At 38.5% G+C, this 18,189-nt stretch overlaps 1 protein-coding gene across 19 annotated transcripts in view; it reads left to right on the forward strand.

Moving 5' to 3' along the window:
• The window catches only part of NEK10 (NIMA related kinase 10), a 224,029-nt gene that overhangs the window by 167,019 nt on the left and 38,821 nt on the right, over nucleotides 1-18,189 (forward strand). For 13 of the 19 annotated variants that reach the window (XM_058729687.1, XM_058729688.1, XM_058729692.1 and 10 more), the window contains 2 exons: nucleotides 7,967-8,004; nucleotides 8,104-8,244. The exons of 2 other annotated variants lie outside the window; for them this stretch is intronic. In XM_058729687.1, coding sequence (XP_058585670.1) covers nucleotides 7,967-8,004; nucleotides 8,104-8,244 — 179 coding nt within the window. Of the gene's footprint in view, nucleotides 1-878; nucleotides 1,086-7,966; nucleotides 8,005-8,103; nucleotides 8,245-18,189 lie in introns of those variants that run through there. 4 more of the 19 variants (XM_058729693.1, XM_058729689.1, XM_058729690.1 and 1 more) reach the window with 2 other exon arrangements.

The raw sequence follows: 18,189 nt of genomic DNA on the forward strand, positions 1-18,189 counted from the left end.
AGAGTAGGATGTCCTCCTCATCTCAGGTATCAGGGCTTCTACCTTAGCCACATCACCAGTTCAGTAGACTTTTGTGAGCTGATCTGGAAATCTAGACAACTGCTTGGAACAGTATTTGATTTGCATAGGGAAATGTCCAACGAGTTCTCCCACAACATAACTAGCAAGCATGCTCTGGAATCTAGCCATTACCGGGTTTGTGACTATTTATGTTTTTAAGAACATCCCTAAAAGGCTTTTTTTTCCCCTCCTATTATTGGATACTTTATTCAGTGATATAAATGTGCTTAAATGTATAAAATACATGCAAAACAAGTATTTTAGTACAAAAATGCCTCATGACATATGGGTCTAACTCCTCAATTAAAAGAATTTTATATTAAAATGGGAATTGCCAATCAGATGAATTGAGGCATCTTGAAGTTGTTAAATAATTCTAGTCTTTTTTTCTAAAAGGATTCATGGAAAATTGTCTTATTTGAAAGAGCCCAGTTAAGTCTAAACCTTCAAAAACAAAAGAAACATAGGTTCTATATATTTTAGAGCTTGAACTGGCTTTTAAAACTAGTCATTATCTGAAGATTTTATAGTGAATTGGCTAAACTAGAACCAACAGAAAGGAGACGTTCAATCTGAAGCTCATCGAAAAAGGGATATTACAGAGTGTAATCACATTAACCCTTTTAACTTGAGGTTAATGACCAAGCCAACAGGTGGAAAATAGAAAATGGCGCAGATGTTGAGGTTGATGCATCAGAAGGTGCGTAGGTGAATAGGACGTGAGCTAAAGTAACATTTGAAAGCTGTGCTGTGTGCGGTGCGGTGTAACATGCCATCAGGAACACAGGGCGGTTTAAGATGAGCTCTCTTCCCTCAAGGAACTCTGAGTGTAGCAGGGAGACAAGGACAGACTTCAGAAGAAGATGAATGACAAAAGACAGCCTGTGATTCATGCCAACTAAGAGGAGAGACAGTTAATGACTTTTGCCGTCCTTCCAAGTAACCCCCAGGCCTTCTCTGAATTAAAAGGAGACAATTTGAAAATGTATTTCTAATTCTTTAAATTAAAAGACATTAAAGGTAAAGTTATTTGCCATCTCATTTGTTTAGGATTTTTCTGGGTTTCTTGGTTTACTGAAGTGAAATGTGAAACCGTTCTGCAAAATATTTAGAAGCTAAATGAGAAGTTAGAATCTAAAAGAAGATAGCCAAGTTACATAATAGAAAATATTTAGAAGCTAAATGAGAAGCTAGAATCTAAAAGAAAATAGCAACGCTACATAATAGAAAATATTTAGTTGCTAAATGAGAAGTTAGAATCTAAAAGAAGATAGCAGAGCTATAAAGTAGAATAAAAATAAGTAGAAAATGAAGCCTGCAGAGATTTTTGGGTATTCTGTGTCACATATGAAACGGTAGACCAGTTACAGTGAGACCTTGGGCAGCTCTCCCCCTTGGGGATCCTTATTGGCTCTTAAAACAACAGAATCGGTACCATTGAGAAAAAGCCACAGAGTTTAGAATTCAAACTTGGTCCTGGCTAAATAGCTCAGAGAGAAAACTTGAGCATAAATTCTGAGATTGTCTCACCCCAGATATCAGGGACCAGATTTAAGCCAATTGCCTGTTGAAGGACCAAGTACCTCCCTAATAATTTGCCATAGACTTTCAAATGGAGCTAGGCAAACGGAACTAGAGGGACAGCTTCTGCCTCCTCAGAGAAATACTGGTCTCAGGGCTGGTGAGAGGAAACATCATATTAGAACTGGAAGGCATCCTGGTGAGCCAAGTCGTCATCAAGTTACAAGTTTTTTTCGGGACTCTAACAGCAAGACCAAGAGAGAATGAGTTCTCAACTCTTAGAAGTATATACTTGTTCTAGGAACTACTGAGCAGAAGTGACATGAAGCCAGCAAATAATTCCTGTAGGCTCCTTTTCTTGACATATTCCTCCCCGTATCTCCTCCCCCATCCCCAAATCACCGAAAGTCCTAGAAGCCAAAGTCAAAGCTGAGGTTCCATATCAGTGGAGAGAGCCCCATTCCTCAGTTCTGGAACTGTAGCATTCACGAAGAGAAAGTGAATCTCCAAATCTCCATTCTCAGATCTCCAGACATGAAATCTCCCTCAGTAGGATGCCATCCAGGCAGCAGCCATTCCCAGGGCTCTCCTACCCCTCCCCACCCCAAGAAAATCTGGAGATGTCAGTAGAGCATTTTTGACATTATACAGGTAGACTATGGGGAGCTTCTAGATGACCCACATTTCCTAATGATGAACAGGTCCTTCACACTATATGTATATTCACTGAGTACAATTTGCTTTTAGGCTTTTGACTTACTAGAATAGACATTTGATTTTACATCTTAATTCTTTGCATGTTATTGGAGAGTTATGAACAGGAGTGTCACTTGGGACACTCCTATAAATGCTTATCGATCTGAGTGTCACCAAACAGCTGCTTTGGTTGTGATAAACTCATACTCTACTGAGGGCTAACCAGTCAGCTCTCTTGAAGATGTCGAACCATGAGATAACTAGAACTGACTTACATTTAGCTTCTGTCTCATAAGTAACAGAAGGCAGACAAAAGTGAACTTAATGGAATATTTTTTATATATTGCTTTTAACACATGTATAGGTCATGTGATGGTCTATTTGAATAACTTTTCTTGAATGAGATTGTGAAAAGTTATTTTGTCTTAAGAGCTTCAGTGAGATATAATTCACACAAAATAAGCTGCACATATTTAAAATGTGCAATTTGATAAGTTTTGAATATGCATATCCCTGTGAAATAACAATTAAGATAGAGAACATATCCATGTAAAAGTGTCGTCATGTCTGTTTGTACCCTCCCTTCTCCTCACTCCCCACCCTAGGCAACCATTGAGCTGCTTGTTGCACTCTAGATTAGTTAGCCTTTTAGAATTTCATATAAATGGAGTTATATAGTACATACTCTTATTTGTCTGGCTTCTTTTAGGCAGCATAATTATTTGGAGATCTGTCCATATTGTTTTCATAGTCTATCAATAGTTCATTCTTTTTTATTGTTAAGTAGTAGCCCATTGTATGGATATATCATGGTTTGTTTTCTATTCATCTGTTACTGGACATTTGAGTCCCAGTACTTGGCTGCTACAGATAAAGCTGTGATGAACATTTGTGTCTTTATATGGATACATACTCTTAAAAATCTTGGGTAAATATCTAGAAATGAAATGACTGGAACGTATGGTAGTTGGTGCTTAACTTTCTAAAGAAGCCTGCCCAACTGTTTTCCAGAGTGGTTGTACCATTTTTAAGTTCCCAGTTTTAGAGATTTGAACTGCACACATATATCGAGAAATGTTGAAGTGCATGATAGTGTTTGTGGAAATCATCTTTTATTTTGATGTGGACATCTCTGAAATTGCACAGAGTAAAAGAGCGCAATTCACTCTTTATAGTCATCTGTCACAAAACATTACCTGTTTCGAAATAATCATATTAAGTAATTATCCTTATTGTTTGGTGTTTTGCGAACATTGATAGTCAAAAGCTGGATTAATTAATGTCTGTGTCAAGAAAAAAAGCACAAATTCAATAATTAGGACTTTTTTTGAAATTTCTAATTTTAATCATTTTCAGTGATCTAAATAATCTAAAATTTCCTGCCTCCATTACTACTTGTTAGGAAAGAATTAAGAATGGGCATGACTTTTACCAGTTTCTATCTGGATTTTATAGTCTCAGTACATAGATAGATAGATAGATAGATAGATAGATAGATAGATAGATATAATCCACTGCATTCTAACTTTTATTTCAACTTATAAATTATCTTGTATAGTGGAATTTGATAATGCACACAGGGCCTTCAACTTCTCTAACTACTATATACACTGACTACAAAGTAAGCTTTGGTCATTGTATTATGATTTTCTTAAGAACATTCATTCATTCATTCAATTAATATTTATTATTGTACACTGGCACATACCAGACAATGCTGGGTCCATCTTTGCATTTCCCAGGTGGCAATGTATTGTGCATAGGTGCCAGCCCCCAAATACTTGTTAATTAATTGATGAATGACAATGACTGTTATCTTAGCATAAATTCTATATCTCTCTTTGGAATAGGACTAAAATCCCACCTATTGACTTGAACCTACAAGCCTTTGCCATAGTCACAGCATAAGTCCCCATTTTACTTTATTTTTTTTTTTCTTAAAGATTCTGTTGCTCAGGCAACAAGATTTCTCCATGCCTGCTTGCATCCTGTTGCCAAGGCAACAGGGTGTAGTTGGCAGGTTGGTTTGAGATATTGGATGTTTGCGGTCTTGGAGATGCCTTTGGTTCGCAACTTCTTTGATAAATCAGGATATGCATAATTTGTACTCAAGGATGTGCACCTGGCATTAGTCTTTGAGTCACATAAAAGATGATTGTGGACATTTGAGACCATCCAGCATCATATATGTGACCAGAAAGACTCTTGTAGAACCTCAGGACCTATGGGTTTTGCCTCCTTTTAGGAGAAGCCTTGCTTATTTTGACTTGTAGGTGTTCTCTACTCGCCCTTTTCATAATCCATATCTTGTTTTACTTAAATTGAATACTTGATCACTACTGGCCAGAATCAACCTAGCCTATCTGCCAATGTCACAATCAAGCAGCCTCACAAAAACAATGATCAGTAAGACCACTTTATTTCTTTTCTGTGACAGTTCTAAACTTTTCTGGCTAATTGCTTGTTTGCTTCTGGCTGTTATTGGAGTAAGGATGGAGAGCCACAGGGGCACTATTCTCCTTTCCTGTAGTGACACCACCTCTGTTAACATTATAGATAAGTGAAAAGCCCATAATGAACAGGAGAACTCAATTCTCCTTTCCTGTAGTGACACCACCTCTGTTAACATTATAGATAAGTGAAAAGCCCATAATGAACAGGAGAACTCAATCCTGCATAATGCCGTGTTTTCACACAGGACATGTTTATGAATGTCACTACCAGAAAGAGACCTCTAAGTGGTAAAATGCTAGTTAGCTCAGATGGTATGATTGCAGTAGCCTCAGAGAGCGTTATCTTAGTACTGTAAGTCAACCTTCTCATTTCAGAAGGTTAAATATTTCTCCTTTTTACCCACATCAAATAGTATTGACTACTTTTCACCACTGAATTAAGTTATGTAATGTGCCTCCTATGCGTGTGAAAATATTCCCTTGGTTCAGAAGTATATTTGAAACAGTTTTACAAGGTATAAAATTCTAGAACTCCATCTCTTTACGGCCAGGACTCCTCTAAACACAATAAGTATCCCAGTAATTTACTCTGAACTTGAATTCATTCAGCGGAAAGTTGATTTAAAAAATTACAAAGCTAAACCTTCAATCTCCACCTTACCTGTTATTGGTTTGGGGTGGAAGCTGTAGGCTAACACTCAGATGCAGTGCTTCAGTTTCTGCTTTAGGTAATAAATTCTGGATGAAGTCACCCCGGATCTGAAGAGAGCTGGGAGGCATGACCTTTTGGAATCCTTTGAAACCTTCCGTTTCTCTGCAATTCTGTTTTAATCAGCCTGAAGTTCTATTAGTCAATGCCCATGTTAAAAGTTTCAGAGGACACAAGCTTCATTATATTAAGCCTTTTCACCAGAAAACATTTCTAGACTGTTCTCTTTGTGTTAAGTCATCTCTGCCTGTTTTCCAGCTTACACTCTCCTGGGAAACCATCTTCTGCAGCCATAATGTTCTATTGCGCATAAACATTCAATCCAGTCCTAGAGGCAGACTTCCCTCAGGCTTTGCATAATTTCAATCTTTTGTCCATCTGGACCTAACGGTTGTGCAGTTAAATGTTGTCCCTTCTGGCTACAATTAGTCTGTTCTATTTGGCAATTTCAGATGAGTACGCTTTCTTGTGATCCATGATATGATTTGCAGAGAAATTAACAGTTTTTCTGCTATACCTATATAATCTTGTAAGTTCCAAGGCTAAGGATTTTTTCTTTTCACCATCCCGTCTCTAATGTCTGGCACAGTTTCTACACGTAGTGGGCACGTCATCAATATTTGTTGAATGAATGTGTGATGTTTATTTTTAAAGATCCCCTAAAGTTCATTTAGATCCCCTAAAGAAGAATTTAGAATTATATTAAGGAGTAGCAACGTTGGCAGCAACTCGGCATTGTCAGGATAGTCTATTTCACATATATCACCAGCCCATTTTTTTAACATATAAAAATGTTTGGAATTTTGGATTCTTCAGGACAACTGGAAGATTCATCTAGTTAACTCGACCTGTGAATGGTTATGATCTATCAAAAGTACCTGTAACCTTAGGAATAAAAGATTTTTGCACGTTACATTTTTTCTAATTTTTAAAAAAATACTTATTCATTTTTAAGAGAGAGAGAGAGAGAGAGCGAGCATGAGCTGGGAGGGGCAGAGACAGGGAGACACAAAATCCGAAGCAGGCTTCAGGCTCTGAGCCCCCAACGCAGGGCTCGAACTCACGAGCTGTGAGATCATGACTTGAGCCGAAGTCGGATGCTTACCTGACTGGGCCACCCAGGTGACCCTCGCAAATTACATTTTAATTCACCATTTAGGATAGTCCAAGAGGTATCACAGGCTTTGCAGCTATGTGGCATGACTGTTAGCCTCAGTCGTAATTTCTGTGAAGACAGTGACTCTGGAATGCACTGTTGAATATGGAGGCCACTGGCCACGTGTGACCCTTGAGCAGCTGAAATGTAGCTGGGTGACAGGAACGAATTTTTTAATTTCATTTTAATATTGATTTAAATACAAAACTGAATGTCGAGTATCTCATGAGTTTTGTATTTAGTGCATGCTGAAATGAGAATATTTTAAAGATAAAGGGTTAAACAAAATATGTTCTGAAAATTAATGTCACTTCTCTATTTCTACTTTTTAAAAATGTGGCTACCAGAAGATTTAGACTTATGTCTGTGGTTTGCATATTTCTATTGGGCTGTGCTAGACCCACCCGGAAGGCTAAGGGGCAGGGTTATTCATTGGCACTTGCCGTGATAGAGCAAGTATGTCATGGATGTGAGGGTATGAGGTGCTGAAACAGATGGTCTGCTCCTCAGCCAGGAGGCATCCTGCCCATTTTGGACACTGCTGAGATTATGCCCCTCTTTCTGAGGGCGGGGGCTACCCATTTTCTTTCTTTAAACATGCCGCTTCTCCCACAACTAGGCGGTGTGTATTAACTGTACAAGTCTGGCAAGTTTCACTGACTTTTCCAGGTTCTGAAAACTTGGGCTGGGAAAGGGACAGAGAAAATAATGGGAACAGGAGAGTGCTGGTATGGTGGGGAGTTAGGAGCGGGAAAGGAAGGGAAGGAACTTGCCATCAAATGCAAAGATTTTGCCATTAATCTACTGTGTCAGCTGGTCAGTGGGTAAATGAGTGCCAATTTTGTTTTGCTTCGTAACTTAAGGTATGTGTTGCATTTATGTATCAAGAATTCTATGCTTAAAATGAAGTGTTGGTGTAAGAGATTTATTAACCATGTTTATTTGTATTTAAATCCCGGGGCACCTGGTTGACACAGTCGGTTAAGCGGCCGGCTTCGGCTTAGGTCATGATCTTGCAGTTCACAAGTTTGAGCCCCCCATCGGGCCCTGTGCTGACAGCTCAGAGCCTGGAATCTGCTTTGGATTCTGTGACCTTCTCTTTCTCTGCCCCTCCCCAGCTTAATCATGCTGAGAGTTTCTAAACCACTGTGATGAGATAGGGTTTTTCCATGTGCCAGTAAAATGTCAGGTCTGCTGTGGGCTTGCATGGGCTTATTCTTCTGTTTGTTAAGCTCTCAAGAACATCTTGAGGGAAAATAATCTTTTTTCAGTTTTTACAATGTAAAGCATAGTGGGGTATAGGCTTTCAGTCAATGTTAGTCAAATCCAAGTTGAATGAGTCCTCGTAACGGCCCCTAATTCTGTTTTCAGGGACTTCACTGGTGGAATAGGATCCAGACCAAGACCAGGTAATTTCGTGTTGGCAGTAACAAAATCACACATGCCTCCCTGATACTCAGTATGATTTATGTTACAGTTTCATATCTTTCCCCCTTTTATTTCTTCAGCTTTGCTGCCTCTTGACCTGCTTCTGAAAGTACCACCCCTCATGCTCAGGGCCCACGTTAAGGAGCTAGAGGCCGAGTTAGTGACGGGGTGGCAGTCCCATAGCCTTCCCGCTGTGATTCTTCGCAATCTCAGAGATCATGGTAGTACTTATTAGATCAAGTTGATGTCAAGCACACGATGGGCGAACACAGAATTATAGTTGGGACTGAATGGGTCTGAATGATGCTTGGGAGGTAATTTTAATACAAGCGGCAGGAGAATTTGGTTTGTTTGTCCACCGTTATTAGTTTGGCAATTTAACAGTATCAAAATGCTTTCTGTGTTCACTTATTTGATTGAAATATTACAGGCTGTTTTTCTAAAATTTACACTTCTGCTTTGGTGGGGATGTTAGCCAGTTAAACTATTTGTGCTTAAAATGCATACCTCCTAGCAAAAAATAGTAACTGTTTTAAATTCATGTTTCTATAAGCTCTATGCCTATATGATACAAAGGAGTGAAATTTATCTTTGTCTGGCTCCTTTATTCTGACATAGATAGTCCTTTTTAGTTATTTCTATTTGTATCTGATTAAAACAATACTGTATCCTGTTTTTGTTGATAATTTAAAAATTATGGATTCTTAAAACATACAAGTTTATAGTAATGGTTTGGGGGGGAGGGTGAGTGTATTAGTTAATGTTTTGAATTTCTATTAAAGAGGACCAAAGTACAACAGTAGTAGTAAAACTGTTAGCTAAGTCTGGACAATTCAGGAAAAAAGTATAGCAATTGTGCTCTTAACATATGTATGAATGTATGACTCTTGAGTTCTATTTTACTACTTTGGTTAATTTGAAGTTGTTGCCTAATGCTGTTTTCATTTTGGCTTCCTTAACTCACATTCTTTTGTAGAGTTAACACCTATGGTGAACATAAGTGATGGGAATTGATTTTTGGTAACATTAGTCCATGTCTTCACATTTATTAAATTTGCTTTGGAAGAGTTATTGACAGTCTGGGGCCATTTACACCATCAGCATAGATGCAAAAAAAAAGACGGTTTTGTTATTAAGATGTCCATAGTTATCATGGTGACCATGCTGTCTGGCATAAGGTAAGTTCATACATAACATAATCGTGAAGTTGAAATGATTGTTGTTGATTGATTTTATAATAGCAAGAGCAGAACACGTATTTATGTAAGCAATTCACAATTCTGTTCCGATTCATAATAGGAATTCCTTTTCCTAAAGGGCATGTTGAATTGGCTCAGTTTTAGACTTATTTTATACCCATGAAATTGATCAGATCTCTTGACCTTTAAACAAACCAATCACATTATAGCAGTTTACATGTAATATATTGTATTTTTTAGACTTACAGTCTGTTGTTCCATCCAGTTTTTAAAAGTTCACTGACATATTTCTTATTTAAAACAACATACTACAGTGTTGTCAGTGAATACAAAAGTTCACCCATAAAGGGCAATGTTTCTATTAATATTGTAGACACATCAGAAGTCATACTTTTTAGCGTTGTGGGTAAATTTGGACTATTTTTGCTTTATCAGATCACAAACAACTGGTACCAGCCCCATCCACTTAGCTCACCTCACCTGCAAGTCATGCTCCATTCCAGTTGTTTTCTCTGTGTCTCTAGCCTAACTCAGAGAATGAAAAGGTGGCTTGTTTTTGTTTTAAAGTTTGTTTTATTTATATTGAGAGAGAGAGAGAGAGACAGAGAATCCCAAGCAGGATCTGTGCTGTCAGCGCAGAAACCGTCGATCCCACAAACCAGGAGATCGTGACCTGAGCCAAAATCAAGAGTTGCCCCCTTAACTGACTGAGCCACCCAGGCACCCCAGAGAAGGTGCCATAAATAGAGCTCTCCAACAGCAGGGAAATAAGTTTGGACCACGGTGTCATGAGACACTATTGGTCTGGGCAGTTGTAAGTTATATCTTAAATATTCATTACTCAGAATAGGCAAAACACTGAAATGTGTGGATGATTAATTCTTTTAAAGCAGACTGTATTAATGTATTTTCACTTAACGTTTGATTTAGCTTTTTTGGATAGAAAGGAACATGCTTGGATGAAAGGAACATTATGTACAACCAACAGCCACAGCCTGTATTGTCTAAATGTTCTGGAAAAAGTTGTCAGGGCAGGAAGAATTTTGTCAAAACCTGGTATGCTTCCAGGACTCTGTCTAGAATGTAAACATCATTTTCCATATGCTATGGAAGAAAAAAATGGCGAGAACTATGATTTTAGAGTACCAAGTGACTGTATTATAACATGATCTTTTCTATCTGGTACTCCTTTTTTGTTGTTGTTTTCTTAATTTACATCCAAGTTAGTTAGCATATAGTGCAATAATGATATCAGGAGTAGAATCCAGTGATTCATCCCCTACATGTAACACCCAGAGCTCATCCCAACAAGTGTCTTCCTTAATGTCCCTTGCCCATTTGGCCCATCCCCCCACCCACAACCCCTCCATCAACCCTCAGTTTGTTCTCTGTATTTAAGAGTCCTTATGTTTTGTCCACCTCCCTGTTTTTATATTATTTTTGCTTCCCTTCCCTTACGTTCATCTGTTTTGTATCTTAAATTCTACATATGAGTGAAGTCATATGATATTTGTCTTTCTCAGGATGAGGCCTCATAGCTCAGGGGTTAGAGCTCTGGTCTTGTCTTTCTCTGACTGACTAAATTCGTTTAGCATAACATGCTCTAGTTCCACCCACATTGTTGCAAATGGCAAGATTTCATTCTTCTTGATTGTCGAGTAATACTCCATTGTGTGTGTGTGTGTGTGTGTGTGTGTGTGTGTGTGTGTGTGTGTGTATGACACCACATCTTCTTTATCTATTCATCTGTAGATGGACATTTGGGCTCTTTCCATACTTTGGCTATTGTCGATAGCATTGCTATAAACGTTGGGGTGCATGTGCCCCTTTGAAACAGCACACCTGTATCCTTTGAATAAATACCTAGTAGTGAAATTGCTGGGTCGTAGGGTAGTTTTATTTTTAGTTTTTGAGGAACCCCCATACTGTTTTCCAGAGTGGCTGCACCAGTTTGCATTTCCACGAGCAGTGCAAAAGAGTTCCTCTTTCTCCACATCCTCGCCAACATCTGTCATTGCCTGAGTTGTTAATTTAGCCATTTTGATTGGTGTGAGGTGGTATCTCATTGTGGTTTTGATTTGTATTTCCCTGATGATAAGTGGTGTTGAGCATTTTTTCATGTGTCTGTTAGCCATCTGGATGTCTTTTTTGGAAAAGTATCTATTCATGTCGTTTACCCATTTCTTCACTGGATTATTTGTTTTTTGGGTGTTGAGTTTGATAAATTCTTTATAGATTTTGGATACTAACCCTTTATCTGATATGTCATTTGCAAGTATCTTCTCCCATGCTGTCAGTTGCTTTTTGGTTTTGCTGATTGTTTCCTTCAGCGTGCAGAAGCTTTTTTATCTTGATGAGGTCCCAATAGTTCATTTTTGCTTTTGTTTCCCTTGCCTCCGGAGATGTGTTGAGTAAGAAGTTGCTGTGGCCAAGGTCAAAGACGTTTTTGCCTGCTTCCTCCTGTAGGATTTTGATGGCTTCCTGTTTTATGGGGTTTTTTTGTGTGTGTGTGTGTGTGTGTTCATCCATTTTGAGTTTATTTTTGTGTGTGGTGTCAGAAAGTGGCCCAAGTTCATTCTGCATGTCACTGTCCAGTTTTTCCAGCACCATTTGCTGAAGAGACTGTCTTTACTCCATTGGATCCTCTTTCCTGCTTTGTCAAAGATTAGTTGGCCATACATTTGTGGGTCTGTTTCTGGGTTCTCTATTCTTCCGTTGATCTGAGTGTCTGTTTTTGTATCAGTACCATACTGTCTTGATAGTTACAGCTTTGTAATACATCCTGAAGTCTGGAATTGTGATGCCTCCAGCTTTGGTTTTCTTTTTCAGGATTGCTTTGGCTATTTGGGGCCTTTTCTGTTCCATAAAAAATTTAGGATTGTTTGTTCTAGCTCTGTGAAGAATGCTGGTGTTATTTTGATAGGGATTGCATGGAATTTGTAGATTGCTTTGGGTAGAATCGACATTTTAACAATATTTGTTCTTCTGATTCATGAGCATGGAATATTTTTCCATTTTTTTTGTGTCTTCTTCAGTTTCTCTCATAAGCTTTCTATAATTTTCAGTGTATAGATTTTTTTACTTCTTTGGTTAGGCTTATTCCCAGGTATTTTATGGTTTTTGGTACAGTTGTAAATGGGATTGATTCCTTGATTTCTCTTTCTATTGCTTCATTATTGGTGTATAGAAATGCAATCAATTTCTATGCATTGATTTTATATGCTGCGACTTTGCTGAATTCACGGATCAGTTCTAGCAGTTTTGTTGGTGGAATCTTTTGGAATCTTTCCATATAGAGTATCATGTCATCTGCAAAGAGTGGAATTTTGACTTCCTCCTTGCCAGTTTGGATGATTTTTATTTCTTTGTGTTGTCTGATTGCTGAGACTAAGACTTCCAGTACTATGTTGAATAACAGTGGCGAGAATGAACATCCCTGTCGTGTTCCTGACATTAGGGGGAAAGCGCTCAGTTTTTCCCCATTGAGGATGATATCAGCGGTGGTCTTTCATATATGGCTTTTATGATCTTGAGGTATGATCCTTCTATCCCTACTTACTTGAGGGTTTTTATCAAGAAAAGATACTGTATTTTGTCAAATGCTTTCTCTGCATCTATTGAGAGGATCATGTGGTTCTTGTCCTTTCTTTTATTAGTGTGATGTATCACATTGATTGTTTTGCAGATATTGAATGAGCCTTGCATCCCAGGTATAAATCCCACTTGGTCATGGTGAATAATTTTTTTAATGTATTGATGGAGCTGGTTAGCTAATATCTTGTTGAGGATTTTTGCATCCATGTTCATCAGGGAAATTGGTCTGTAGTTCTCCTTTTTAGTGGGGTCTCTGTCTGGTTTTGGTAATCAAGGTAATGCTGGCTTCATAGAAAGAGTTTGGAAGTTTTCCTTCCATTTATATTTTTTGGAACAGCTTCAAGAGAATAGGTGTTAATTCTTTAAATGTTTGGTACAATTCCCTTGGAAAGCTATCTGGCCTGGGCTCTTGTTTTTTGGGAGATTGTTGATTACTAATTCAATTTTGTTACTGGTTATGAGTCTGTTCAAATTTTCTATTTCTTCCTGTTTCAGTTTTGGTAGTGTATATGTTTCTAGGAATTTGTCCATTTCTTCCAGATTGACCAATTTATTGGCATATAATTGCTCATAATATTCTCGTATTATTGTTTGTATTTCTGCAGTGTTGGTTGTGATCTTTCCTTTTTCATTCTTGATTTTAATTATTTGGGTCCTTTCTTTTTTCTTTTTGATCAAACTGGCTAGGGGTTTATCAATTTTGTTAATTCGTTCAGAGAACCAGCTTCTGGTTTCATTGATCTGTTCTACTGTTTTTGTTTTGTTTTGTTTTGATAGCATGGATTTCTGCTCTAATAATTTCCTGTATTCTGCTAGTTTTTGGTTTTATTTGCTATTCTTTTTCCAGCACTTTAAGGTGCAAGGTTAGGTTGTGTATCTGAGACCTTTCTTCCTTCTTTAGGAAAGCCTGGATTGCTATATATACTTCCCTCTTATGACTGCCTTTGCTGCATCCCAGAGGTTTTAGGCTGTGGTATTATCATTTTCATTGGCTTCCATGTAGTTTTGAATTTCCTCTTTAATTTCTTCGTTAACCCATTCATTCCTTAGTAGGATGTTCTTTAATCTCCAAGTATTCATTGTCTTTCCAAATTTTTTCTTGTGGTTGATTTCAAGTTTCATAGTGTTATGGTCTGAAAATATGCACAGTATGATCTTGATCTTTTTGTACTTGTTGAGGGCTGATTTGTGTCCCAGTATGTGGTCTATTCTGGAGAACGTTCCATGTGCACTGGAGAAGAATGTGTATTCCGCTGCTTAGGATGAAATGTTCTGAATGTATCTGTTAAGTCCATCCAGTCCAGTGTGTCATTCAAAGCCATTGTGTCGTTGTTGATTTTCTGCTTAGATGATCTGCCCGTTGTTGTAAGTGGGGTGTTGAAATCCCCTACTATTATAGTAGTATTATCAATGAGTTTCTTTATGTTTGTGATTAATTGCTTTATATATTTGGGTGCTCCCACCTTTGGAGCATAAATAAATCCCACATTGGGATTTATCCTATCTTGGGGGGCATAAATGTTTACAATTTTTAAATCTTCTTGGTGGATAGACCCCTTAATTATGATATAATGCCCTCCTTCATTCCTTGTTACAGTCTTTATTTTAAAATCTAGATCATCCGATATAAGTATGGCTACTCCATCTTTCTTTTGGCAACCATTAGCGTGATAGATGGTTCTCCATCCTCTTACTTTCAATCTAAAGGTGCTGTTAGCTCTAAAATGGGTCTCTTGTAAACAGTGTATCGCTGGATCTTGTTTTCTTATCCATTCTGTTACCCTGTGTCTTTTGATTGCAGTGTTTAGTCTATTGACATTTAGAGTAAGTATAGAAAGATAGATATGAATTTATTGCCATTGTGGAGTTGGAGTTTGTGGTTGTGTTCCCTTGTTCTTTCTAGTCTTTGTTGCTTTTGGTCTTTTTTCTCCCCTCAGAGAGTCCCTCTTAAAATTTCTTGCAGGGCTGGTTTAGTGGTCACGAACTTCTTTAGTTTTTGTTTGTCTGGAAAACTCTTTATCTCTCTTTCAATTTTGAATGACATCCTTGCTGGATAAAGAATTCTTGGCGGCCTATTTTTCTAATTCAGTATGTTAAATATATCCTGCCACTCCTTTCTGGCCTGCCAAGTTTCTGTGGATAGGTCTACTGAAAACCTGATCTGTCTTCCCTTATAGGTTAAGGATTTTTTTCCCTTGCTGCTTTTATAATTCTTCCCTTTTCTGTGTATTTTATGAATTTGACTATAATATGCCTTGTTGATGGTCGTTTTTTATTGAATCTAATGGGAACTCTGTGCTTCTTGAATTTTGATGTCTGTGTCTTTCCCCAGGTTAGGAAAGTTTTCTGCTAGGATTTCCTCACATAAACCTTCTACCCCCTTTTCTCTCTCTTCATCTTCTGGGACTCCTATGATTCACATGTTGTTCCTTTTTAATGAGTCACTGAGTTCTCTAATTCTTATATCATGCTCTTTTGCCTTAGTTTCCCTCTTTTTCTGCTTCATTATTCTCCATAATTTTGTCTTCTATGTCACTGATTTGCTGCTCTGCTTCATCCATCCTTCCCACTGTGGTGTCAGCTCAGTTATAGCATTTTTAACACTTTCCTAACTAGATTTTACTTATTTTATCTCTGCTGAAAGGGATTCTATGCTTTTTTCAACCCCAGTCAGTATTCATTTTATCATGATTCTACATTCTGGTTCAGATATCTTGCTTGTATCTGTGTTGATTAAGTCCCTGGCTGTCATTTCTTCCTGTTTTTTTTTGGGGGGGGGGGGTGAATTCCTACATTTTGTCATTTTGGAGGAAGAAGAAGAATTAATAAAATAAAAAATTAAAATTAAAAAGTTAAAACAACACAAGAAGAAAATAAATTAAGCTAGATCCTAGGTGTGTTTTCGTCTGCTTTTTGAAGGAAGCTTTATAGCATAGAGAAAAAGGGAAAGAAAAAAAAAGGTAAGAAAATGTTTGCAAATTTTAAAAAATGTATACAATAAAATAGAATAAATGAAATGAAGAAAGTGAAATAGAATTTTAGAAATTACAAAAAATAAAACATATAGTAAAAAGTTAAAATTTTTTTATAAAAATGGGAAATAAAAATATTATTTTTTTCTTTCTGTATCCAAGAATAAGAAAAAGAAAAAAATGAATAGATGCACCAGCAAACAGAATAAAATTACATCGAGTTTCCTCTAGAAGTAAAACTATGCAGCACTTTATAGTCTGTACACTAAGCAGGTGGAGAGACTTGTGTTGGTCCTTTAGGGCTTGGTTGTTGCAGTTGGATGGGGCTTGGTGTAATGGCTCCATTCTCCACTAGGTGGCGCTGCTTAGCTTATTGGGGTGGATCTATGTGTCTTGTGTGTGCATATATGCACATGTGCAGGAGAGGTGAAAATGGTGTTACCCAGCTTCCCAGTCCGTAGCACCAGAACTCTGTGTTCTCACCAACCAGCAATCGAGCACCCCTCCTTTGCTCTGGCTTCTGTCCACTCCCTGCTTCTACACTCTCTGCATCCAAGCTATCAGACTTCTGGGCAGCACCTTCCTCCCAAATTTGATCTCAAATGAGGCTGTGTTTCCAAACCCCTCACTTCCGAAGGCTCTGCGACTTGGACCTTCCCCCACCCTCTGGAGGAGGGTCTCGCTGGGCAGTGGCCGATGCCGGCTTGCCCCTGGGAACATTCATGCAGTCACACTGCTGCAGAGGCTCAGAGATTGTGGCTGGGTGCTGGCTTGCCTCAGAAGAAAATCATGTGATCACAGTGGCAGCAGTGCAGGGATTATGGTAAATCACAACACACAACTGGCACCAGATTTCACCACGCCCTGGTGTCTTTGTTCCAATACCAACAATCGTGGCTGTTCTCTGGGGTCTGCTAGGACCTTTGCCTGTGGGGAGGCCCTAGGGCCTCTACCACATGCCCTCCTATCAGGGGAACCGCTTCTCCCCGTGTGCCCAGCCAGACCCCTCTGACCCTGCTGCCTGCTCCTGAGGATTCACCCTTCCCACTAGATCACTGCCAGGTATTGAGCTGTGGAATTTCCAACTCTGCTGTCCCCTGTTTATAGAGTCCTGATGGTATTAAAACCCTCTCCTTTCTCCTTTCTCCCTTTCTTGTTCAGTCACTTGTGGGTGTTTCCATTCTTTCTCTTTCTCTCCAGCTACTTTCAGGGAGAGTGTTTTTCCTCTACTCCCCCCCCCCCCGCCCCAACTTTCTCTGTCCTCTCTCTGCAAAAACAGCTCCCTACCTTCCGTGGCTTCTCTCTTCCCCAGTTCACCTCTGTGCACCGTATACCTGCCAAGTTCTGTGGCTCAAGTTATGTGGATTATTGTGTTAATCCTCAGCTCAATTTTCTAGGTGTGCAAAATGGTTTGGTGCTGTTCTAGCTACATTTCAGGGATGAGAGAAACAGAGAACTTCCATGCTGCTCTGCCATCTTGGCCCCTCCCCCAATGAAAAATATCTGGTACTCCTAATGTGAACTTCTAGGTTCATACTGTGGTGTTACAGCAGTATTTAATGCACCTCAAACTCCTGTAGAACAAATAACCATGGAACCATTTTAAGTTAGCACTATTAAAGTCCTCTTGTTCTGTCTTTTAATACTAACTGGATTGGGTAAATAATTTATTATATACATATTTTATACATATTACGTGTACATATACATTACATATACATGTTCTTTGCCAAAAGAAATGAAAACTTAAGAATTTCTATATTGCAACTGGTGCAGCCGCTCTGGAAAACAGTGGGGAGGTTCCTCAAAAAATTAAAAATAGATCTACTTCATGACCCAGCAATAGCACTGCTAGGAATTTACCCAAGGGATACAGGAGTACTGATACATAGGGTCACTTGTACCCCAATGTTTATAGCAGCACTCTCAACAATAGCCAAATTATTGAAAGATCCTAAATGTCCATCAACTGATGAATGGATAAAGAAATTGTGGTTTATATACACAATGGAATAGTATGTGGCAATGAGAAAGAATGAAATATGGCCTTTTGTAGCAAAGTGGATGGAACTGGAGAGTGTTATGCTAAGTGAAATAAGTCATACAGAGAAAGACAGATACCGTATGTTTTCACTCTTATGTGGATCCTGAGAAACTTGACAGAAGAGCATGGGGGAGGGGAAGGGGAAAAAAAAAGTTAGAGAGGGAGGGAGGCAAGCCATAACAGACTCTTAAAAACTGAGAATAAACTAAGGGTGGATGGGGTTGGGAGGGAGGGGAGGGGGATGATGGGCATTGAGGAGGGCACCTTTTGGGATGAGCACTGGGTGTTATATGGAAACCAATTTGACAATAAATTTCATATTAAAAAAAAAAGAATTTCTATATTGCATAAATGAAA

The sequence above is a fragment of the Neofelis nebulosa genome, chromosome 5 (genome assembly GCF_028018385.1).
Source record: "Neofelis nebulosa isolate mNeoNeb1 chromosome 5, mNeoNeb1.pri, whole genome shotgun sequence".
In the NCBI taxonomy this organism is placed as follows: Eukaryota; Metazoa; Chordata; class Mammalia; order Carnivora; family Felidae; genus Neofelis; species Neofelis nebulosa.